Source organism: Nymphaea colorata, chromosome 3 (assembly GCF_008831285.2).
Source record: "Nymphaea colorata isolate Beijing-Zhang1983 chromosome 3, ASM883128v2, whole genome shotgun sequence".
Taxonomy (NCBI): domain Eukaryota; kingdom Viridiplantae; phylum Streptophyta; class Magnoliopsida; order Nymphaeales; family Nymphaeaceae; genus Nymphaea; species Nymphaea colorata.
Genome location: NC_045140.1, coordinates 4,539,294 through 4,562,973, shown reverse-complemented (window position 1 = coordinate 4,562,973; position 23,680 = coordinate 4,539,294). Strand labels below are relative to the sequence as shown.

Below are 23,680 nucleotides of genomic sequence, written 5' to 3'. Positions count from 1 at the left end.
ACAAATTATTCATTCTTACCATATCATTCATCTAAAGATACCACATACATCTTGATTTGTTTACACACTTATGTTAGATATTCTCATCAAGAGAGAAAAAAATGAAAGTGAAATGATGTTGTAGACAATCAAGTATGATTTCAATACCGAGTCATTACTTGAGTTTTAGTCTTGATGAAGTTGATATAGGAAAATTTCAAATATTAAACCTTGGAAAATTAATATTCAAAAGAATGGAAGAAATAAAAGAAAGATTTTAATCCAAGAGGAATGAGGAGAAAGAGAAAGAGGTTTTAAAAATCACTAAAGAAAAAAATTTTAAAAAGAGAGAAATATGTATCAATAAACGTGTATATATATATAATATATATATATATATATATATATATATATATATATATATATATATATATGAAAGCTCGTGATAGGAAGGTATTAACTGAAAGAGAGAGAGAGAGAAGAAGAAGAAGATTTTAGGGAGAGAAAGAAGAAGATTTTAGGGAGAGAAAAAGATTTTAGAAAGAGAAAAGAAGATTTTAGAGAGAGATAGAGAGAGCCGATAATAAGAGAATGCATAACAAAATTTGAGGATAAGAAGTCCCCTAGATGCAAGAACAACCCGCAAAAATGAAATAGAAAAATGAAATATGCAAGACATCAGCACAATAAAGTGGAATAAGTGGGGTGGGAAGAGAGTAGATAGATGGAGTGACAGAGTCACACAGTATCAAGCAAAGGATGTTACCGTAGTCAAATAGCAAAGTAGACATCACTCTACCACAGAATTCGACGATGAGGAGGTGATCCTAAAGACATTGTTGTTGTGCTCCTCTCAAATGCACCACCAAGAGAATATAAGTCACAGCCTCCAAACACGACCCCAAGAAAGTGGCAGTTGGGGGGCGGACAATAAAGGAAAAAAAAGTGAATGGAGGGCGAGTCTACAAGGCTACAAACAAAGGAATGTCATGCAGAGGCCTAGGCTAAATCTCTCAGGCCTCATTGAAGAGGGTTATTATTTTAGAAATTATTTTGAAAACATGATTCCAAATATTTTTATATGTGAGCAAAAAACAATAATCATTTCACCTATTACAAGGAAATATAGTTTTTCTACCATTGGGTATGAAAGAAAATCAACCCCACATGAAATGGAGAATAACATAAGAAAGCTCTCATTGGTATCCCTAATCAGGTAGTTAAGAGAAAGGCTAAACATAAGAATGTCATGAAGATCTATTTTAACTTGTACATATTCATATTCGTGACAGGTTTTTTTCGAGTTGAAGCACCAGCACCAACATCAACATGGGTATAACACATATGTGACAGCCATTTAAAAACACCCATGTGACAGGTTGTATGCAAATGAACGCACTTTGTCCTTTTACATGTTGAATTTTGCTCTCATGTTTAAAACCCAAGCTTAAATGACCACAGACTCCATTATATGGGATAAAATCAATATGCTAGTACAAGGCAACTGGCCTACTTGAAAGCTGCAAATCATAGCTGGCTTACGTTATTTAGAAAAGAGCATTAAGAGAAGTCCTTACATTTGAGGAGTGGAAATCCAAGAGCTACTTAGTTATGTGTTGACTTTTGAACTTAATAAATGGACGCAAACATAGCTGACAGGCTCTTATTCCAAGCCATGATAAAAGAACTTTGGGACAGACTACATGAGATTTGTACATATCACCTTGAGCAATTGAGTTTCGATATTACATGAAGGTAACACCATCATGTTGACCACCACACCCGCACCCACTCCTCCATGGCATCCGCGGCTCGAGCAAAGCTCGGGTCAGCGCGTCCGAGCTCCTCTCTGACCAGTTTTGCCATCTCCACAAAGCATTCTTCTGCAGTCACCGCGAACTGAGGCAACCTCACTGATTGGAAGAATGGAACCACCACCTCGAGGAGGCTGGTACCTACCATGGTACGCTCCATCTGGATCTCCTGCTCAGTTTCGCCATCACCACCTCTTTGTAAGTATGGCATACCACTCTTGATACCATACCCCAAGTGATCGCATACCACCTTCACACACATCCCACACCATAGATCTTCAACCGTCTCATGTCGGACCTTCCCTTCTCCAGCCAATATCAACCCGGAGAACAAAGCCGGTCCGATCAATTCCCAGTCAAATGCAACATTCACACCGCTCAATGTAAGCATGGTACCCTTGGGTACCGTCACCACCGCATCTACAAGTCTATCATTGCGCTTCCTGGACTTCAAAATGGATGCATCAAAGTCTGGTATGTTGAGCCAAAGCCCGCAAGATACCGCACAATTCACACCGGAACGTAGACCGAAAGGATACCCACGAACGAAATCAGACCCCTTGGCATATGGGTGGTAGAGAGTATTGAAAAAGAGAGGAGTGGCAGGTGTCGGGTCGAATGGAAGGAGCATATTGCTGACAAGAAACCTAAACAAAGAAGTTGTGCTTTTATTGTTGCACCAATAACAAATGCCAAAGATATGATGCCTACCTATAAAAAGAAAACAAAATAAAGTAAGAAAATAAATCATAAGCCTTGCTTCAAGAGAAGTTCTACCAAATCAAGAATTAAATCTTCAACTTTATGTCATTCAAGCGCTGGGAATAAAAACCCTAAGTATACCTAAAGGAGAAGGAAAACAAGCTCATTTCTAATCCAAGAAAAGGCAAACCAACACTATACTTAGCATGACCCTAGAAAAAACACTAAATTGTAAATTAAAGTCAGAAAAATCAACCAAAAGCAAAGTGAATGACAAATTGGTCTAACTCATGAGAAAAATCACTTAAAACACTAAAAGGGGACACTTATACCTATGACACGTGTGAGAGACACGATAGGGACACACCTAAGACACTGCTAGGACATGACATTATGGTGAAGCATCGCAAAATTATGAAAATTCCCCAAACCATATACAGAATGCCTATAAACTACTAAAATGCCTCATGGTGGCCAGATTCCGGCCAACTTTGGCAACTTTAAATTGTGGAATGTTCGTCGGCTGTTATTTTTTATTTTGTAATTGATTTTGATCATTTTCAATCAGTTTTTATTTTTTCTTTAGTTTTGATCATTTTCAATCAGTTTTTATTTTTTTCTTTTCTCTTTCTTTTTTTGTTATTTTCGTCATCTAAACATAACTTGGATAGATTCAGGACTTAAGGAGAGCTTTTCTTGTGGATTTTCAGCTGCCAATTTGACCGGATTTCAGTTGATTTTCATTCAAAATTAGGACAACAGCATCTATGGTTGTTGCAGATGGTTTTTTTCATGATTCTTCACCAATTTTCATGTCATTGCTTGTCAAGTCAAAACGACAAGACGAAAAGTGAACGAAGACAACGAATAAAGGCTAGAGAAAGTTAATGTGGTTCTGCCTTTGTGCCTACGTCCATGAGAAGAAAGGATTTATTTTATTTCTTCATCTGAAAAGTCGGTCCAATGGGCATCTGAAAAGGCATACACATTTAATGAGCCATATTGTAGCATCCTAAGTCTAAAATGCAGAGTGCCTTTAATGTATTATAGTATTCTCTTGACAAGTTGGAAATGATTTTGAGTTAGTTTATGCACGTAATGACAAGTTTAATTCACACTATATGATAATTAAGTCCTTGTAAATGTTAAATATTGAAGGCTGCCAACGATGCCTTGAAGAATTTAATGTTTGAAAAAGGTGGGAATGACATTGTTGGTTTCAATCATCCAACTATAGGTATTGCAAGGGGTCGATTGTATATAAAGTCAATAAAATATATGTTAAAAAATATTATCAGTCCCACTTGATCCTAATTAAGCTCGGGTACCTGGCCTGATGCCCAGTCTTACTCTGGTGTGCCTCCTTGTTCTTGATATTATTGATGTCTTAGGTTCATCCAACTAGAAAAGAACTGTTGCTTAATGTCCGAGCAGCAGTAGTGTTTCCCATAGCTTTAAAAGGAAGACAACATTCATCAAAAACAATGTTTTGACTATGTACATGTGTCATGATGGACCATGGAGACATCGGTAGCTTTTGCGTGATTCGTTGTACCCTAAGAAAGCGCATTGCATGAATCTGTAATCAAATTTATCTTTTGCGTAGTTTTGTAAATGTAGTAACACCTGATTCCAAAAATTCTTAGATATGAATAACCAAGGTCTTGGTAAAATAATTTTTTTTATATGGTGTCTCTACGGATAAGGTTGTTGATGTTAATCTGTTTAAAATCCAAACCGCAGTTTAAAAGCCTCGACCCAGTGTTTTAGAGGCATATTAGCATGGAACATCGTAGACAAACGGTGCTCAATGGTAAATACAGTGCCGTCGATTTTGTTTGGATGTTTTAGGGTAAGACATGATATGTTGGGTCTCATGTCCCCTAAAGAATGTTTGATGTCTAGAATTCACAGAAGCAATCAAAGAAATCCGCCTTTCTTTTAATTAAATATATCCAAATGAAGTGTGAACGAACATCAACTAGCAAAGCATAGTGAAGAAATCCTTGAACTGAAATTTCAGGTGAGGGACCCCAAAGGTCACAATGCACTTTTATCTAATATTCCTCATAAGCGTTAGGTGAAACAAAAAAAGGCTTGGTGCAAGACTTTGCCACAGCACATCCGGGACACATGCGGACACTACTGTTGGACTTCAAAACCATGATATGACCATGTTTTTTGTAAGAAAGAAACTATGTTGGGATGTGGATCACCAAGCCACTGGTGCCAAACCTCAAAATTGACTGGACATGTCCTTATGGAGAAAAAGTCTACTAGCTGTTTTGTTGGGAGCTCGTACAAATTAGTGTTCCTCTTCCACTTGGCAATCACTTGCTTACTACTCATGTCCCTTATAATAAGCTTTTCTTCATAAAATTAAAGTATAAAAATTCTGGTCTTATGTAAGTTGACCAATAGATATTAATTTTTTTCCTAATGTTAGCAACAACAAGCACCTCATGGAGCTGCAGTATACCGTATCAACATGAAGACTAGTCTCACCAACATGTAATATATTTAGCTTACTACCATCACCTATCGTTATACGTTCAGATCTTTTACAAGGAAAGGCATGTGAAAGAATACTTGGGTCATTGGTAGCGTAGAAACTCGCACTGGTGTCCAGGAACCAAGCATTGTCCTGGTTGTGGTTGCCAGATAGTTTCATGGCTGCTAATGCCTGAAGGGAATGATTGGATTTAAAAGCTTGATTGAATATGTGAGAGCATTTTGTAGCAGTGTGACTAGGTTTTGAGCAAATTTGACAAATAACTTTTTCCTTGTCTATGAAGTATTGGCATTTTGTTGATTTGATTGTTGGTTCTATCGAGTATATTTTTGACCATGGGGTCCAAAACCATGGCACTAGATGAAAGCTGGTTAGAATGACTGACTGCCTCTTCTATTGTTGTATTTGCTCTGCTCGTTGTTTCTACATTGACCATAATAGATGATGTGAGAATTTGATTCTCCACTATAGACTATCTCATTTTCTTGAAGCAATTTGAACATGAGTCTACTTAAGGGCTACAACCTGCTTGTGAGATGGATTAGGTGGCTTCATCATGGTAGTATTAAAGGCCTCGTAACTAGAACCAAGGCCATTAAGAGGAAAGAAGACCATATTTCTAAAACCAGCCGGCTTGTCATTGGGAGCCGGATCATCACAAATATTCTTAAAATTGCCTATATATTGTGCAAGTTTCTGAGATCCTCCTTCCTTTAAAAGTTGTTGCAAAAGAAAGCACTCTTGTTATTGATAGTCGAGGAAGCTCTCTTTAAGTGTGGACCATACTTGATGTATTGTTTCAAGTCCAACAGAACAAATTTTACTACCTCATTGGATAGAGTTCTGGTCAAGCAGGTCTCATTCACTAGTTTTGGTGGTTATATTTGGTGAAGGAGCGTTGCTGTTGCCATCAATAAATAATTGCAAGTTATGGTTTTCAATCAAACCACCATAAATGATTGTTTAAATGAGTCAACTTGATAGAGATGAACTTGATGATGTTGAGTCGAAGGATAGGAAATTTTGGTTTGATGTGATGATGCAGAGCTTGAGTCAGCCATGTGAGGTTCAAGAAGGAACTCTGATACCATAAAGTGAAAATGAGAAGGGAACAAAGACAAGGAATAAAAGCTAGAGAGAGTTAATGTGGTTCAGCTTTATGTCTACATCCATGAGAAGAAGGGATTTATTTTCTTTTCTCTTCAGCAAGTTCAATGTGTAGAGATCGGCTACACAGCAATAACTATTGAATTATTACTGACTACCTCTTTTCTTTTACATTGGTTACAATTCTAAGCTTCTTTTAAGTTTGTTTCTACTGCTTTCCATTCTCTCACAACATGCCCTTCACATAGCAGTGGTGGTCTGATGGCATGCCCTTTGCATGACATGGTCGATCTACATTGTCATGGTGTCTGTCATATGTTTTTCTCCCACAGCCCACAGGACTTCGAATACCTTTAGAGGGTGTTTGCTAACTGTTCCATGGAACACCAAGAAACCAATGTCTGTTTAATCCTTGGAATAGGTGCGTATTATGGCATTCATCTCCTTCTCATGCACTGAGTAATGTTGTCCGATGTTGCTTAGTTTTCATCGCTCGAGGGCAATGAGGTGATCATTCTCCAGTAGCAGTCCACTAAGGGTGTGTCTGAAGCATCTCTTTTGGCCGTGAATGACTTGGAAAGCACCATCTTCCTCAATAAGAGCACTCTTCTGCCTACTGAAGGCTTCATCGCAATGGCCATCCATTTTTTATGAGGCTTGCTCCTTCAACAAGTCTGTCAATTTGAGGTGGGATCCACATCACAGCATTCCAAAGTGCGAATAAACTGTTCCATGGTAATGTGTCTGTTCCGCACACAGACACTTGTTCACTCGCTCTTGCATCTTCTTGTGTGACATGTGATGCCACTAAGGGTGGGCATTGGGCCGGGACAGCCCATGTCCCATTTTGGCGGCCTGGCCTGGCCAGATTTCTACTTGGGTCCCGGCCAGCCTGAGGTTTTTTTTACGGCTCAGGCCCTGTCCAACTCCTAGACACCACCAAAGGCTACTCACTCTTATTTGTGAGTCATGTTGTTGAGCACGTAAAACTGTCCTTTCGTCATAAGGCAAGAATGATAAGAGAATAGCTTTTTCAATTGGTGCTAAGAGGTTGTTTGATTCACAGTCCAGGAAAAGTGCACATTCCGCGGATGGGAAATTAGTCAAACAGTGGACATATTTGTTCCACAGGTCGATGCAAACACAGCCTGTCCCAAAGTCGTATTTGTTCTTCTGTTCTTGAGATGCCAGGAACAGGGGAAGCATGCTCTACTTTTGGATCTCGTGACGTTGAGCAGTTATCGCACGTAGTTGACAATTAAGTCAATGAATTGGACTATCCAATTTATCGGATATTCACATATTTGAGTTCAAATTTAAATGAAGAAAAGTATACTATATTTGAATTTGAATCCGAACTCTCCATCAAAATCTGATTCGACTCTAACTTTAAGTTCACAACTTCGAGTTTGCAAAAGAAAATAAGATTCATTGCAAGTTAAAGTGTTTGGCATACACATTTAATTAAAATTTGGGTTTATATCTGAATCAAATGTGAAACTGAATAAAATCTGAACACAATGACATTGCAAAATTGGAAATAAATTTAACTTGAAAAAAGTGCATCAAACTCTTAATCTGGTCCAAACCCAAGTATGTATAATGCCATTTGGTTGGAATTAGCAATTCCTGGATCAGATCTAAGCCCGACTCCTTTAAATCCCTAACTGAAACACCTACATTCTTGAATTGAACGGCAAGACCAAATGTCCGGTCCGATCCATACATTTGCAATAGAAGTAAGGCCCCTTCAACTATATGCACCATTATCAACTTAGCAACTATATTAATCAAGAGTTGGTACCAAATAGTACCCAACTTCACTGCTTGGTATGCATAAACCTTCACCCCCGCACCCATTCCTCCATGGCATTCATGGCTCGAGCAAAGCTTGGGTCAGCACGTCCGAGCTCCTCCCTCACCAGTTTTGCCATCTCCACAAAGCATTCTTCTGCGGTGACTGAGGCAACCTCACTGATTGGAAGAATGGAACTGCCACCTGGAGGAGGCTGGTACCTTCCATGGTACACTCCATCTGGATCTCCTGCTCAGTTTCACCGTTGCCATGTCTTTTGTACATATGGCGTACCGCTCTTGATACCTTACCCCAAGTGATCACATACCATTTTCACACACATCCCACACCATAGATCTTCAACCGTCTCATTCTCACCTTCCCATCTCCAGCCAATACCAACCCGGAGAACAAAGCTGGTCTGATCAATTCCCAGTCAAACTCAACATTCACACTGCTCAAAGGAAGCATGGTACCCTTGGGTACCATCACTACTGCATCTACAAGTCTATTGTTGCACTTCCCGGACTTCAAAATAGATGCATCAAAGTTCGGTTTGTAGAGCCAAAGCCCACAAGATACCGCACCGTAGACCGAAAGGATACCCACGAACGAAATCCGACCCCTTGGCATATGGGTCATAGGGGTATTGAAAAAGAGGGGAGTAGGTGCAAGATGGACTGTTAGGTGAGGTTCTCTTTCCATGACTTGGAATTTCCAAGAGTATTATTCACCTACCTCTTTCTATGTATAACTGTTCTTCTAAATGGTGACTGTTAGCTGCCCATTAATGTCATAGGAGTGTGTTGTACTGGCTGATATGTATTGAGCTCACACCAAGCTGTATGGCCTTCCGGACATATAATCAGCTTTAAATAAGGATGTACAATAAGTTAATTCGGGCTCGACTCGAACTTGCCTATGTAAGCATGACTTGTTCAAAAGAGTTGAAACTTGAGGTTGAGTTGATGGTCGAGTTAAACATGTGGAGTTCGAGAAACATGAGCTCGACTCATTTAAATTTGACTTGAAATGTGTCTTTTCTATTTCTTAATCATTAGTGGCATGTTTTGGTAATATCTTTATAAATTTAATATCCTTTTTGTGGCTTTCATTTTAACCTATATATATATATAGCGAAAGAGACAAGCTCAAACTTGCCTCATAAAGCTCGAGTCGAGTGAGATTTGTGCACGAGCTGAACAATACGTGACTCGAGTCGAGCTTGAGCTCAGCTGGCTTGTTGTACATTCCTTGCTTTGAACAGCAGAAAATAGGCGTCACCACTAATATGTCATGCACATATGATAGGTATATGATAGTCATCATCATTATTTTAGACATGACTTTCTGGGATATTAGATTCTACATACACTCATTCACATTGAATCTGGTTACATGCCGTGTCTGGTGCACAATTTTTTTGTGTGCCAATATGCTTAATGATCAAAATGCCTCAAGTTAATAGAAAAAAAGAACTTTGTAGAGATAAGAAAGAAAACAAAAAAAAATAATAAAAGGCTAACGAGAAAATTTCTCTTAAATTTTTAGATTACACCAACTCCCACTTTTTTTTGTTACTTATATGTCTTGCGTGCACCAAGCAGCTCACACAACTCACTGTCCATTCACATTTACTAGGTGTACTGATACAAGGGCCAATTCACGTAGTTTATAACACATCTTCCTCCCTGCCATCACTAGGTCGGAGGCAGCATAAGAAGAACAAGGAAAATAAACAAGAAAAATGAAGATCAATAGAGGGAGCTCAAGGCTGCTCAAGCCAACCTATCATACCCCCAACCCACCATGGTACAGATGCCCTGATCCCTCTAAGCCCCTTGGATACCGTCACATATCAGATCCATGTTGGATTATTGTATGCCTACAGACCTCCCAACCCATCAAATGAAGTCATTGAACAAGGGCTCCGCCGGCTTCTTGCCGAGTACAGAGAGTATGCTGGCCGCCTCATTTTCGATGGCAATGGCTGCCAAAGCATCCTTCTCAATGATGAGGGCATTCGCTTGATCGAAGCTACCTCCGGCTCCCCTCTCGGTAGCTTGATGGACAAGCCATCTCCATGCTACCACGACTTGCACCCACACATTACAGGAAGAGAGGAGGAGTTGTTTCAGGTGCAGCTCACCAGGTTTGCTTGTGGTTCCATGGTGGTGGGCTGCACCGTCCACCATGCAGTTGTGGATGCGCTGTCTTTCAGCCATTTCCTCATAGCATGGGGCCAAACTGTGCGCAACAGCATCCCTGTTCTACCACTCCCCCTGCATGACCGCTCCATCTTCGTCCCTCGCAACCCTCCTCACTTTCAGTTCACTTTCAGTTTGAACACAGTGAGATTGAGTATACAAGCCATCATCGAACTGCCAAACACCCAGAGCTACAACACACTATTGTCATGGAAAGGGCACACTTCTCTTCTGAATTTTTAACCAACCTCAAGTCCAAGGCCTCTGGTGACAATCCTTGTGATAAGCCTTACACTAAGTTTGAGTGCCTTACTGCCCACCTTTGGAGAAAGGTCACCCGTGTCAGGAAACTAGAAGAGGAGTTGACTACAACAGTAAGGATTCCATTGAACGGTCGCTTTAGAATGAGGAATCCTATTGTGCCCATGAGCTACTTGGGCAATGTGGTGTTGTGGGCTTGGCCTCACTCTAAGGTGAAAGACCTCTTGTCCAAGCCAGTGGGCAATGCAGCTAGGCTCATACATGATGCAGTTGCTCGAGTCGATGACGACTACTTCAGGTCATTCATCGACTTCTCAAGCTCAGAGGAAAAGATGGAAGGGCTGGTGCCAAGCGCATATGCAGGAGACGTGGTGTTGAGCCCCGACTTGGAAGTGTCCTCCTGGTTGAGAATCCCCTTCTATCTCATGGACTTTGGTACAAACCCCCCTCACCTCTTTGTACCTTCGTATTCGAGAGTAGAAGGGTTCTTGCATATTGTGTCTTCCTTCACTGGCATTGGAGATGTTGATGTCTTTGTTTCTCTTTAGACAAGGACATGGGATCCTTCATAGATGGACTGTATTATTTAGATTAGGAGTACTTATATGTCATACCTAGTGCATGTTGTTAAACATCATGTTCTCTTTCATCCTTTCTACTTTCACTTGTTTAGGTAGTCCCCATGTTGTTTTTTTATGGACAATGTCAGTGAATTGTGGTGATCATATGATTTCCTGTGTGGTTCTAAGAAAACAATGTCCCCAACTAAACCTTTTGTTTCTGCTAACAATTTTTGAAGATGCCATGCATGCTGACAATCCAAACACGATTTTTCCTTTTAGTATGAGAGAGAATGGAAGGGATTGTGTGTGGGAAATGGACAACCATCGGATCAAATAACCAATGGGTCCGATGGGCAATCCACTTCACAACTGCACATACAAAGCCAGCATTTTCTCTTATTCTCTCCCCATAGATATATATGTTTGTAGATAAAGATTTTGCAGAATGGTCTTTTTAATACGAAAGTGAACCCTATCAACATCTACAATGGCATCCTACCGAAACCTTCAACCACGTACGTTAATTCAAACCAGTACCATTGGTTAGTCAACCATTTGGGAAGGGATATACAGTGAATGATAACTCTGACTCTTGAGAGTCCTCCAACTAACTAACAAGCACCATCCAATTGAAAGGAAAGGAAAGAAAAAATGTTTGAACTAATAATAGATGACAAAAATGTCTGTTACTTTTTTTTTTTTTGCCTTAACTCCCCATCATGGCGATCAAACATTTCAGATTAGATGGCTGGGACATTTTAAAAAGCTGGAGTCACCATCCAATTGTCCTTATATATATATATATATTAATATGTTGACGATACAAAGACGACTTAGCCCCTTGCTGTGGACCCATAATGTATATAGGGACTTCATCTGCTCCCATAGGCCAAGCTTGTTTACGATGGATATGAAATCTATGTTGATATGAGAATCAAGATAACTAAGGATTTATCTGATCCATGGCTTTGAAATGGAACCCCTCCTCCTTCCTTCTCCATTGGACCTTTGGATCCACCTACACTGCTGTTCACTGTTGATATTCATCACTTATTTAAACAATATAATTCATATGGTACTGCTTTTAGATCTCTTACAAGGGGAATTAAGCAAACAGGCATGCCCTTATTGTGTTTGTTTAGTTTCTATATAATGTGCATCAGAAACAAAATGATATTAATGATAACATTAATGATGTGGAGGACCACATTTTTAGGAACTGGAAAGGCTGGTGCAGGGTGGAGATGAAGGAGAGATGGTGTTGTCTTTATCTTGAGATGGACTCTTAGCTCAGACATTTAATTAGCTTTGAATAGAGATGTACAATGAGTTGAGCCCACTCCAGCTCGACTCTAACTCACCAATGTAAACTCGACTTGAGCTCGCTCATCTAATAAAAAAGTCGAGCTCGAGATTGAGTTAAAACTCAAGTCCAATTGTCGAGCTAGATTACAAACTTGGTTTAATAAGTTGAGCTTGAATGTGCCTCATAAATTCAGAGTCGAGCCGACCTCGGCTTCCCAGTTGTACATTCCTAGCTTTGAAGAGTAGGTAATAGGCAAGTGATGGTGACCACTGATATCTCATACCTAAATGACAAGTCACCATCGTTATTTTGGACATGACAATCTGGGATTTTGGATCCTACATACTTACTCTGTCCCTCAATCTTAGATGAGAAAAAGTGGACGATCCGGGAGGTGAGAGGCGGTCACTCGGTCGGAGGCAGCATAAGAAGAACAAGGAAAAGAAATAGCAAAAAATGAAGATAAATAGAAGGAGCTCAAGGCTGCTCAAGCCAACCTATAATACCCCAACCCACCCTCCTACTGATGCCTTGATCCCTCTGAGCCCCTTTGATACTGTCATATTTCAGACCCATGTTAGCTTCTTGTATGCCTTCAAACCACCCAACCCATCAAATGTAGTCATTGAACAAGGGGACTTCTTGCCGAGTGCAGAGATTTCGCCGGCCGCCTTATTTTCAATGACAACGGCCACCAGTGCATCATTCTCAATGACGAGGGCATGCACTTCATCGACCAGAGCATGGACCATAGATCCTTATTGTGTTGGTTTACTGGCTATGTAATGTGTATCCAAAACATACTAATATTGATAACATTAATGGTAGTGGAAGGGCTGGTTCTGCGTGGAGATGAGGGAGAGATGGTGCTGATCTCTCATCTTGAGATGGACTGTTAGTTTAGGTTCCATGACTTGCAACCTGCATGAGTAGGCTCTTACCTCATTCTATATGAAATCACACCAAACACCCGTACAGCCTTGGACCTTGGTTGTAAGCCTAGGTATCGGGCCGGGCCGACACCTGAAACCCGGGCACAACTTGATTAAATTAAAGAATATATTTTTTAATATAAAATAATATATAAATATAATTAATTGTAATAAAATATTATATTTATATATAATTAATATAATAAAAATTAAAAACATTTATCAGGTCTGCCCGGTGCCTTTTTTTGTGGCCCGGGCTCGAGTCGGGCTGGGTACCGGTACTCGCCGGCGGCCCGACCAATGCCCATCCTTAGTTGGGTGTAAGGTATAAACCAAAATTTTGATCCTATTACTATAATATGTTCTTTTTATGACAACTATATATATATATATATATATATATATATATACACACACTACAGTAATCACCCTAAATTTTTTTATCTAAATTAGTCTAAAGCTGCAGGCCAGATCCAAAGCAAGCGTTTCAAACCTGAAATTTGACTCCAGATCCAAAGCAAGCGTTTCAAACCTGAAATTTGACTCTAGTACAAAATGACGGAATTTGAGTGTTGTGCGGAATTTGAGTGTTGTGCGTGTACAGAAATTTCTCTTCGTTTTAAAAACTCATTTCTCATGCCAAAACATGTTCTTAAACTCAAGTCGCACGTTTGAACGGGTCGACAACTGACTGAACCAAAATCGGATTTAAAGCGAGTTCGGAGTCGCTCAAAATGGAGTCAACCACCCATTTGTAACAAAAAAAATGAATTTTTATGCTTTCAAAAAAAACTAATTTTATATGCTTTTTAAATAAATTAAACAAAAATTAGATTTAAAAAAAAAATAGTTTGCATGTCCCGCTACGCGCAGTCATGTGACGCAAAGTCGCGTGATCACGAGTCGCGCTACGTGATAGTTGTAGCGCGCTACCGCATGCATTTTCCTAGCATCGGCCGCTGTTGCACCTGGCACGCAACAGCACCCAGCTGGGGCATGCAACGACGCAGGCCCCCTTTTCTTGCAAGAAAACTGCCCCTTAAGGGGCGGTTTTGGTATTTTTTGTGTGGACATTAGCCCTGCCCACACTCCGAGGTATTTGTAGGACTAATGGCCAATCCCATTTAGTCAAAACCTATTTTTTTTAAAAAAAAATGGAAAAAATTATGGGGATGCTAACAACTACCCAATTTGCAAGACCACATATATGAAGCTTACAACGTATTTTTCAAGATCATCGAAAACTGAACTCATTCTTGGTGCACCCCTATGAATAGGGTTGTCCATGGATCATCTTTGATTTGGAGATACCCTTAACGGTATCCACTTTTTCAAATATTCACAATCACATATTCCATTCCAATTCGGATTTGAATGTAAACAAAGAAAAACATATATGAAACATATTCCATTCCAATTCGGATTTGAATGTAAACAAAGGAAAACATCTATGAATCTGAATTATGAAATTGGATTTCACAATTCAAATCGGTGCCAAATCTGAATGTCAATTTGAAGTTTGAACCAAATCTGGTTGATTTTCAAAATATAAGAGCATTGGGTATAGGATATTTTTTTTAAAAACTAAATTTGATCTATATCCAAATTCAATCAGATATTTATATATATCTGAATCCGATTAGATGTCATTTCTTAATCCGAGTCCAGTCTGATGTCATTTCTTAGATTTGAATCCTATCGATTTCTTAATCAGATATTAATTTTTTTCATATCAAATCTTCTTAGAATGGTTCCGTCAGGTATCTAATCTGAATTGGAGATATTGACATCCCTATGATGAGTATGGAACATTAGACTGCCTCCAAGTGAAGCACTTAAACCCATCGGACAAAGGAATCTGCTGTTGGCATAAATTTGAAATAACTTGGTATATGTATAAGATCTCTACATATTTTTTTTTATTTTTCGTCACATTTCAAAGATTTAAAGGTTAAGAAAACCTACTTATCTTGTTAATGTATAAGTAAATTTATTTGGTTTTTCTAGATTGAATCCCATGGTTAAAGAAGCAGCGTGGACTTTACATCCACCCTGTTGGTTGCTACAGAAATCTATTTTTTATTTAAACATTCTTATAGCACAGATTTTAGATCCCCTATGAGGGGAAAGAAACTCTTGCCCTTGTTGTTTTGGTTGAGTGGTTACATTAACGTAGACAAAAAGACATTCACCACATTGATACCATCTCTTCTAGGACATCCCATAAAATTAGGACAACATTGATACTGACATCGGATGAAGGAGATGATTTGTTATTTTTATTTAATTTTTTTCTTGAAATAATTTGATTAAAGGGCATTTATGTAATTCACTAATTCATTTTAAAAGACTGCTGTTGGACACTTTGCTTGAAAAGTTGAGTGGCTAACTGATAAAATTAAAAGTTGAGCTGTGGTTTGCGAATCACCCATTTCTTAGGCAGCCCATTGCAAATTTTTTGAATTACTGCATGTATCTTTTATAGAGGTTGTTTGATCATGAAATGGTTTGTGCATATTAGTTAGTCTATGAATATGTGTGTGCGTGTGTAAGGACCTGAAATCCTCTATACATCTGAGTTCCATCTAACCATGGCCATTGATGCATTGCATTGGGTGAAATGATTAAGCGCACCACTTGATATAATGCATGAAACAGTATGTTTTGAAAAGTGAAAGGATATATATATAACAGTTTCAGTTCTGTTTCAAAAATTTGTTTTATGGTGTAAGTAATTTTAAAGTTTTTCTTCTTTTTTATTTGTTTATGTTCCTTTTCTTTTAGTTTTAGAAAAATGTATATTGAAATCAGTGTGGAATGTTAGTGGGGTACTTTCTCCATTCCATGACCATGCTTGCACCAAGAGTGTGCCATCAGTGATTTCAATAGCACGGCAAGTGAAACTGTCCATTCATTATAAGGCACAATGATAAGAGAATACCTTGTTCAATTTGTATTAAGAGGAAGTTTGATTCACGGTCCAGAAAAGTGCACATTCCGCGCACACGGGAAATTAATCAAACAACGGACATATTTGTTCCACTGGTCGATGCAAACACAGCCTGTCCCAAAGTCGTCTTTGTTCATCCGGTTCTTGAGATGCCAGGTACAGGGGGAGCATAATCTATTTTTGGATCTCCCGACGTTGAGCAGTTATCCAATTTATCGGATGTTCACAAATTTGAATCCGAACTCTCCATCCAAATCTGATTCGAATCTAACTTTAAATTCACAACTTCCGGTTTGCAAAGGAAAATAAGATTCATTGCAAGTTAAAGGGTTTGGCATGCAAATTTCATTAAAATTTGATTTGATATCTTTATCAAATGTGAAAAAGAATAAAGTCTGAACACAATGACAATGCAAAATCAGGAATAAATTTAACTTGAAAAAACTGCGTCAAAATCTTAATCTGGGTCGAAACCCAAGCATGTATAATGAGATTTGGTTGGACTTAGCAATTCCTGGATCAGATCTAAGCCCGACTCCTTTAAATCCCTAACAGAAACACCGAAAAAAATAATTGTTACATTCTTGAATTGCACTACAGGGCCAAATGTCTGGTCCGATCCATACAATTGCAATACACGTAAGGCCTCTTTAACTATACGTGCTATTATCATCTTTGCAACTATATTAATCAAAAGAATCGGTACCAAATAGTACCCAACTTCACTGCTTGGTATGCATAGACCTCCACACCCGTACCCACTCCTCCATGTCCTCTGCGGCTCGAGCAAAGCTCGGGTCAGCACGTCCGAGCTCCTCTCTGACCAGTTTTGCCATCTCCACAAAGCATTCTTCTGCGGTCACCGCAGACTGAGGCAACCTCACTGATTGGAAGAATGGAACCGCCACCTCAAGGAGGCTGGTACCTTCCATGGTACGCTCCATCTGGATCTCCTGCTCAGTTTTACCATCGCCACCCCTTCGTACGTAATACCGCTCTTGATACCGTACCCCAAGTGATCGCTTACCACTTTCACACACATCCGACAGCATAGATCTTCGACTGTCTCATGTCGGACCTTCTCTTCTCCAGCCAATACCAACCCAAAGAACAAAGCCGGTCCGATCAATTCCCGGTCAAATGCAACATTCACACTGCTCAAAGGAAGCATTGGTACCCTTGGGTACCGTCTCTACCGCATCTACAAGTCTATCATTGTGCTTCCCGGACTTCAAAATAGATGCATCAAAGTCCGGTATGTTGAGCCAAAGTCCACAAGATACTGCACCGTAGACCCAAAGGATACCCACGAACGAAATCCGACCTCTTGGCATATGGGTTGTAGAGGGTATTGAAAAATAGAGGAGTGGGTGCAAGATGGACTGTTAGCTGAGGTTCTCTTTCCATGGCTTGGAATTTCCAATAGTACTATTCACCTACCTCTTCTATGTATATCGGTTCTTCTAAATGGTGACTGGCTGACATATATTGAGCTCACACCAAACTGTAGGTCCTCGCAGACATGTAATCAGCCTTAAATAAGTATGTACAATAAGTTAACTCGGGCTCGACTCTAATGCAACCTTGACTTGTTTAAAAGAGTCAAGCATGAGGTTGAGTTGATGCTCGAGTCAAAAATGTGGAGTTCGAGATACATGAGCTAGCTCGAATCATTTAAATTTGACTCGAAATGTGTCTTTCCTATTTCTTAATCATCAGTGGCATGTTTTTGTAATATTTTTATGAACTTTAATATCCTTTTTGTGGCTTTCATTTGAACTTCACCAGGCGAGCTCCAGCTTGCCTCGTGTGCACAAGCAGCTCAACAACTCACTCTCCATTTATATTTATTAGGTGGACTGATGCAAGGGCCCATTCGCGTAGTTTATATATAACACGTCTTCCTCCCTGCCATCATTAGGTCGGAGGCAACATACTAAAGAAAAAGGAAAAGTTGCAGAAAATGAAGATCAATAGAAACAGCTCAAGGCTCCTCAAGCCAAGCTATCAGACCCCAATCCAGCCTCCTACCGACGTCTTGATGCCTCTAAGCCCCTTCGATACGGTCACATTTCAGATTCATGTTGGCATCTTGTTTGCCTACAGACCACCCAACCCATCAAATGAAGTCATCGAGCAAGGGCTCCGTCGGGTCCTTGCTGAGTACAGAGAGTTCGCCGGCCGCCTTATTTTCAATGACAATGGCCACCAGTGCATCCTTCTCAATGACGAGGGAATGCGCTTCATCGAAGCCAACTCTGACTCCCCTCTCGGTAGCTCGATCGACAATCCATCTCCATATTACCTTGACATGCAGCCAGATACCACGGGCATAGAGGAGTTGGCTCAGGTGCAGATCACCAGGTTTACTTGTGGTTCCATGGTGGTGGGCTTCACTGCACACCACGCAGTCGCAGATGGGCTTGCAGTCAGCCAATTCTTCGTAGCATGGGGCCAAACGGTGCCAGACGGCCTCCCTGTTCAAAGTCTCCCACTGCATGACCGCTCCATCTTTATCCCTCGCAACCCTCCTTTCTTTCAGTTTGAACATAGCGAGATTGAGTATACGGCCTGTCTAGGAAAGGCCAAGCACCCAGAGCTACAACACACTATCGTGATGGAAAGGGCACACATACCTTCTGCATTTTTAGAGAAACTCAAGTCCAAGGTCTCTGGTGACAATCCTTGTGATAAGCCTTATACTACGTTTGAGTGCCTTACTGCCCACCTTTGGAGAAATATCACCCGTGTCAGGAATCTAGAAGGGGAGTTGACTACAAAAGTAAGAATTTCAGTGAACGGTCGCTTTAGAATGAGGAAACCTACTGTGCCCATGAGCTACTTGGGGAATGTGGTGTTGTGGGCTTGGCCTCGCTCTACGGTGAAAGACCTCTTGTCCAAGCCAGTGGGGCATGCAGCTAGGCTCATACATGATGCAGTGGCTCGAGTCGATGACGACTACTTCAAGTCATTCGTCGACTTCTCAAGCTCCAAGGAAAAGATGGAAGGGCTGGTGCCGAGTGCGTATGAGGAAGTGGTGGTGTTGAGCCCCGACTTGGAAGTGTCCTCCTGGTTGAGAATCCCCTTCTATGACATGGACTTTGGTACAAACCCTCCTCACCTCTTTGTACCTTTGTATTCGAGAGTAGAAGGGTTCTTGCATATCCTGCCTTCCTTCACTAGCATTGGAGATGTTGATGTCTTTATTTCTCTCTTGGACAAGGACATGGGATCCTTCATATTCATAGATGGACTTTATTATTTAGATTAGGAGTACTTATATGTCAAACCTAATGTATGTTGTTAAACATAATGCTCTCTTTCATCCTTTTTATTTTCACTTGTTTAGGTAGTCTCCATGTTGTTCTATGGACAACTTCAGTGAATTGTGGTGATCATGTGATTTGATATCTTTCTTGTGTGGTTATCATATGTTTCAATTCACAACACAATTTTGACATGATCATGGATTGGCATGATAAAGCCAATTAAGCTAAATTTGTAGCTATATCACACGGGCACAGGGTGTAGCACGGATGCTAATAGAGGTGGATATGCAAAAAAGTTTTTCAAAAAAAAGTGGTGTGGGGGAGTGAATATTATATAGTTATTTATACATTTAGCAGTCTTATTTATTTTTATTTACATATAAACTTGTTCTACCAGTGCTAGTTTAGTTTGGTGCACATTTTGAGTGATCAGCTTTGTCCCAATTCAACTGACCACAACGAACTTGCTTATGTCAGAGAAGCACTAGTATCAGTACTAGCACCAGCACAACATGGGTATAGCACGGGAGTGGCAGCCATTTAGGAACACCCATATGTAGGCAAATGAACACAACTATGTCCTTCTATCGTCAACTTGTAGGCAAATTTGGGATAGACTTCACGAGATTTGTACATTTCAGCTTGACATCAACACCAAACACCAGTACAAAGACGATAGTATAATTTTAACCGGCACATGTCGAAATAGTATACATAGTTAATTTTATGAATGCGTTGACGATACAAAGACGTTTTAGGGACTCAATCAGCTCCCGTAAGCAGTGGCGGAGCCACATTGTGGCTGGAGTGGGCAATTGCCCACACCAGACCAATAAGCTTACATTATTTATGTATAAAAGCCTCATTAATTTTTCATTTTTTACATGTGAATGCCCATTCAAGTTTGAAATTTATACTTAGAGCGCCCCTTAATAAGAAATTTCTAGCTTCGCCACTGCCCGTAAGCCAATGCTTGTTTACTATGCATCTGAGATCCATGGTGGTTTGAGATAACCGACGATTTTTCTGATCCATGGCTTTGAAGTGGAACCCCTCCTCCTACAGTTTCCATTGGACCCCAAATTCTTAGTTTTAAAGTGATAGCATGGACCTTAGATCCTGATATTGGTAACAGTAATGGTGGTGGAAAGGCTGGTTCTGGGTGGAGATGAGGGAGAGATGGTGCTGATCCCTCATCTTGGGGTGGACTGTTAGTTTAGGTTCCCTGAGATGGACTGTTGGCTAAGGATCCCTTACCTCATTCTATATGTCAGTTCTTCTACATGGTGACTGTTAGCTGCGCTTAATATCTTCATAGGAGTGTGTTGTAGTAGCTGACATATATTGAAATCACACTAAACACTGGTACAGCCTTGGACCTTGGCTGTCATCCCAGGCGTCAGGCCGGGCCGACACATGAAACCCGGGCATAGCCCGATTAAATTAAAAATATATTTTTAATATAAAATAATGTATAAAATATAATTAATTGCAATAAAATATTATATTTATATATTTAATTAATTAAATAAATATTAAAAACATTTATCGGGTCTGCCTGGTGCCTTTTTTTGGGGTCCGGGCCCAAGTCGGGCTGGGTACCAGGTACTTGCCGGCAGCCCACCTCGGTGCCCAGCCTTAGTTGGGTGTAAGGTATAAACCAAAATTCTGATCCTATTACTATAATATGTTGTTTCTATGACAACTATATATATATATATATATATATATATATATATATTATAATCACCCTAAATTTTTCTGAAATGATAAGCTCTTTTATCAAAACACAAAACCCAATTTTTGGACTTAAATTAGTCCAAAGCCGTAGTCCAGATCCAAATCAAGTGTTTCAAACCTGAAATTCGACTCGAGTTCAAAACGACAACATGACCGTCCCTTTGTTTTAAAAACTTATTTCTCACTCCAAAATGGGTTTTTAAACCCAAGTCACACGCTCGAACAAGTCGACAATCGACTGAACCAAAATCGGATTTGGAGCGAGTTCGGAGTAGCTCAAAATGGAGTCGACCACCCATTTGTAACAAACAAAATGAATTTTTATGCTTTCAAAAAAAACTAACATTATATGCTTAAAAAAATAGTTCACATGTCCCGCGACACGCAGACGCGTGATGCAAAGTCGTGTGATCGCAAGTCGTGCTACGCAATAGCTTTAGCGCACTACCACACGGGTAGTCCCAGCACCCAGCTGGGGCCTACAACGACGCAGGCCCCCTTTTCTTACAAAAAAAAACACCCCTTTGAGGGTGATTTTGATATTTTTTGGGTGGGCATTAGCCCTGCTCACATCCCAAAGGGGTATTTGCAGGGCTAATCGCCAATTCCAGCCTGTGTCCCAAAGTCCTCTTTGTTCATCCTGTTCTTGAGATGCCAGGAACAGGGGAAGCATGCTCTTTTTTTGGATCTCGTCACGTTGAGCATTTATCACACTTAGTTGACAATTTACTTCGGATGTCAATGAATTGGATTATCCAATTTATCGGATGTTAACATATTTGAATTTGAATCCGAACTCTCCATCCAAATCTGATTCGAATCTAACTTTAAATTCACAACTTCAAGTTTGCAAAAGAAAATATGATTCATTGAAATGAAGTGTTTGGCCTACAAATTTCTTTCAAATTTAGGTTCTTATCTGAATCAAATGTGGAACTGAATAAAATCTGAATACAATGACATTGCAAAATTGGGAATAAATTTAACTTGACTTAGCAATTTCTGGATCAGATCTAAGCCCGACTCTTTTAAATCCCTAACAGAAACACCAAAAAAGACTTGTTACATTCTTGAATTGCACGGCAGGACCAAATGTCCGGTCCGATCCATAAAATTGCGATAGAAGTAAGGCCCCTTCAACTATATGCACCATTATCATCTAAGCAACTATACTAATCAAAAGAATTGGTACCAAATAGTACCCAACTTCACTGCTTGGTATGCATAGACCTCCACAGGCGCACCCACTCCTCCATGGCATCCGCGGCTCGAGCAAAGCTCGGGTCAGCGCGTCCGAGCTCCTCTCTGACCAGTTTTGCCATCTCCACAATGCATTCTTCTGCGGTCACCGCGGACTGAGGCAACCTCATGGTTTGGAAGAATGGAACCGCCACCTCAAGGAGGCTGGTACCTTCCATGGTACGCTCCATCTGGATCTCCTGCTCAGTTTCGCCATCGCCACCTCTTTGTACGTATGGCATACCGCTCTTGATACCATACCCCAAGTGATCGCATACCACCTTCACACACATCCCACACCATAGATCTTCAACCGTCTCATGTCGGACCTTCCCTTCTCCAGCCAATATCAACCCGGAGAACAAAGCCGGTCCGATCAATTCCCGGTCAAATGCAACATTCACACCGCTCAATGGAAGCATGGTACCCTTGGGTACCGTCAGCACCGCATCTACAAGTCTATCATTGCGCTTCCCGGACTTCAAAATAGATGCATCAAAGTCTGGTATGTTGAGCCAAAGCCCGCAAGATACCGCACAATTCACACCGCACCGTAGACCGAAAGGATACCCACGAACGAAATCCGACCCCTTGGCATATGGGTCGTAGAGAGTATTGAAAAAGAGAGGAGTGGCAGGTGTCGTCAGATTTGCCAAGTGTTGTCTCACGATATCGATCGGACGGCCAAGATTGTCCTTGAGCGGTACGCAATCAGCATCTATGGATACGACGTACCGCCGCTTAGACAGGAGGTACCCATAGTACCGAGTAGAGAAGCCAGTGAACCGAAGCAAGGAGAGTGATTCGGGGCCTATTCGCGCCTCCATGTCGGATCGGGTGTAGACAGACAGACTCGGGAAATCTGGGGGAATCTGGAGACCAGAATCAAGTTCAGGATCTTTGACGATTATGATATGAAATCGCGAAATCAAGGATCGCCATTCTTCCAAGAATCCGAGGTCCTGGTTGAGTGCTGCGATCACGATATCCACCTCGTCGTCTTCCACCATCTTAAACATTCTTCCTTCCTTCCCTCTGATCTCAACTCTTTCTTCCTGCTTTTGCTGTTCTTTGGAACAAAGGTTAGATCTGTAACAGGAAGTGCTTGCCCCCATATATTAAGAAGAGTGAAGCGACTGAGTGAAGAGATGTTCTTGGAAAGCATGTCAAGGAGAACGACGACCCGATCCCTCAGGCGATTCTTTTGTGGTCTTTTTTAGAAATTCTGGCACCCATTCCTATAGAATAGAAGAAAAGTGTGGTCAGATCTTTTTCTGATCTTCTTTCTTCAACGAATTCTTTTG

The 23,680-nt window shown here is 40.5% G+C and overlaps 3 protein-coding genes and 2 pseudogenes across 3 annotated transcripts; 2 read left to right on the top strand and 3 right to left on the bottom strand.

The window, feature by feature from the left end:
• Window positions 1-1,743: 1,743 nt before the first annotated feature.
• On the bottom strand, window positions 1,744-8,542 carry LOC116249947 (probable UDP-arabinopyranose mutase 5). The gene is made up of 4 exons (XM_031623267.1): window positions 8,260-8,542; window positions 7,971-8,158; window positions 2,637-2,707; window positions 1,744-2,440 (listed from the first exon to the last, which is right to left on the bottom strand). The coding sequence occupies exons 1-4, from the start codon at window positions 8,540-8,542 to the stop codon at window positions 1,744-1,746; spliced, it is 1,239 nt and encodes a 412-aa protein (XP_031479127.1).
• Window positions 8,543-11,111, top strand: LOC116249946 (agmatine hydroxycinnamoyltransferase 1-like; annotated as a pseudogene).
• A 5,739-nt stretch (window positions 11,112-16,850) lies between these two features.
• LOC116249945 (probable UDP-arabinopyranose mutase 5) lies at window positions 16,851-17,535 on the bottom strand (annotated as a pseudogene).
• A 495-nt stretch (window positions 17,536-18,030) lies between these two features.
• Window positions 18,031-19,588, top strand: LOC116251083 (agmatine hydroxycinnamoyltransferase 1-like). Its single transcript, XM_031625154.2, has one exon. The coding sequence runs from the start codon at window positions 18,092-18,094 to the stop codon at window positions 19,397-19,399; it is 1,308 nt and encodes a 435-aa protein (XP_031481014.1). The 5' UTR covers window positions 18,031-18,091; the 3' UTR covers window positions 19,400-19,588.
• A 2,448-nt stretch (window positions 19,589-22,036) lies between these two features.
• LOC116251259 (probable UDP-arabinopyranose mutase 5) lies at window positions 22,037-23,475 on the bottom strand. The gene has a single exon (XM_031625419.1). The coding sequence runs from the start codon at window positions 23,393-23,395 to the stop codon at window positions 22,346-22,348; it is 1,050 nt and encodes a 349-aa protein (XP_031481279.1). The 5' UTR covers window positions 23,396-23,475; the 3' UTR covers window positions 22,037-22,345.
• Between the last annotated feature and the right edge of the window lie 205 nt (window positions 23,476-23,680).

What these genes read in the sequence shown, in the direction of transcription:
- LOC116249947 (XM_031623267.1), bottom strand. Translation starts at nt 8,542, where the DNA reads ATGCCAAGGGGTCGGATTTCGTTCGTGGGTATCCTTTCGGTCTACGGT. An exon ending in TGAATGCCATGGAGGAATGG is followed by an intron (nt 2,708 to 7,970) that starts GTGCGGGGGTGA and finishes TGTTTTTTCTAG; the next exon opens with GGTCATGCTAAGTATAGTGT. An exon ending in TTGTTTTCCTTCTCCTTTAG is followed by an intron (nt 2,441 to 2,636) that starts GTATACTTAGGG and finishes TTCTTTGTTTAG; the next exon opens with GTTTCTTGTCAGCAATATGC.
- LOC116251083 (XM_031625154.2), top strand. Translation starts at nt 18,092, where the DNA reads ATGAAGATCAATAGAAACAGCTCAAGGCTCCTCAAGCCAAGCTATCAG.
- LOC116251259 (XM_031625419.1), bottom strand. Translation starts at nt 23,395, where the DNA reads ATGTTTAAGATGGTGGAAGACGACGAGGTGGATATCGTGATCGCAGCA.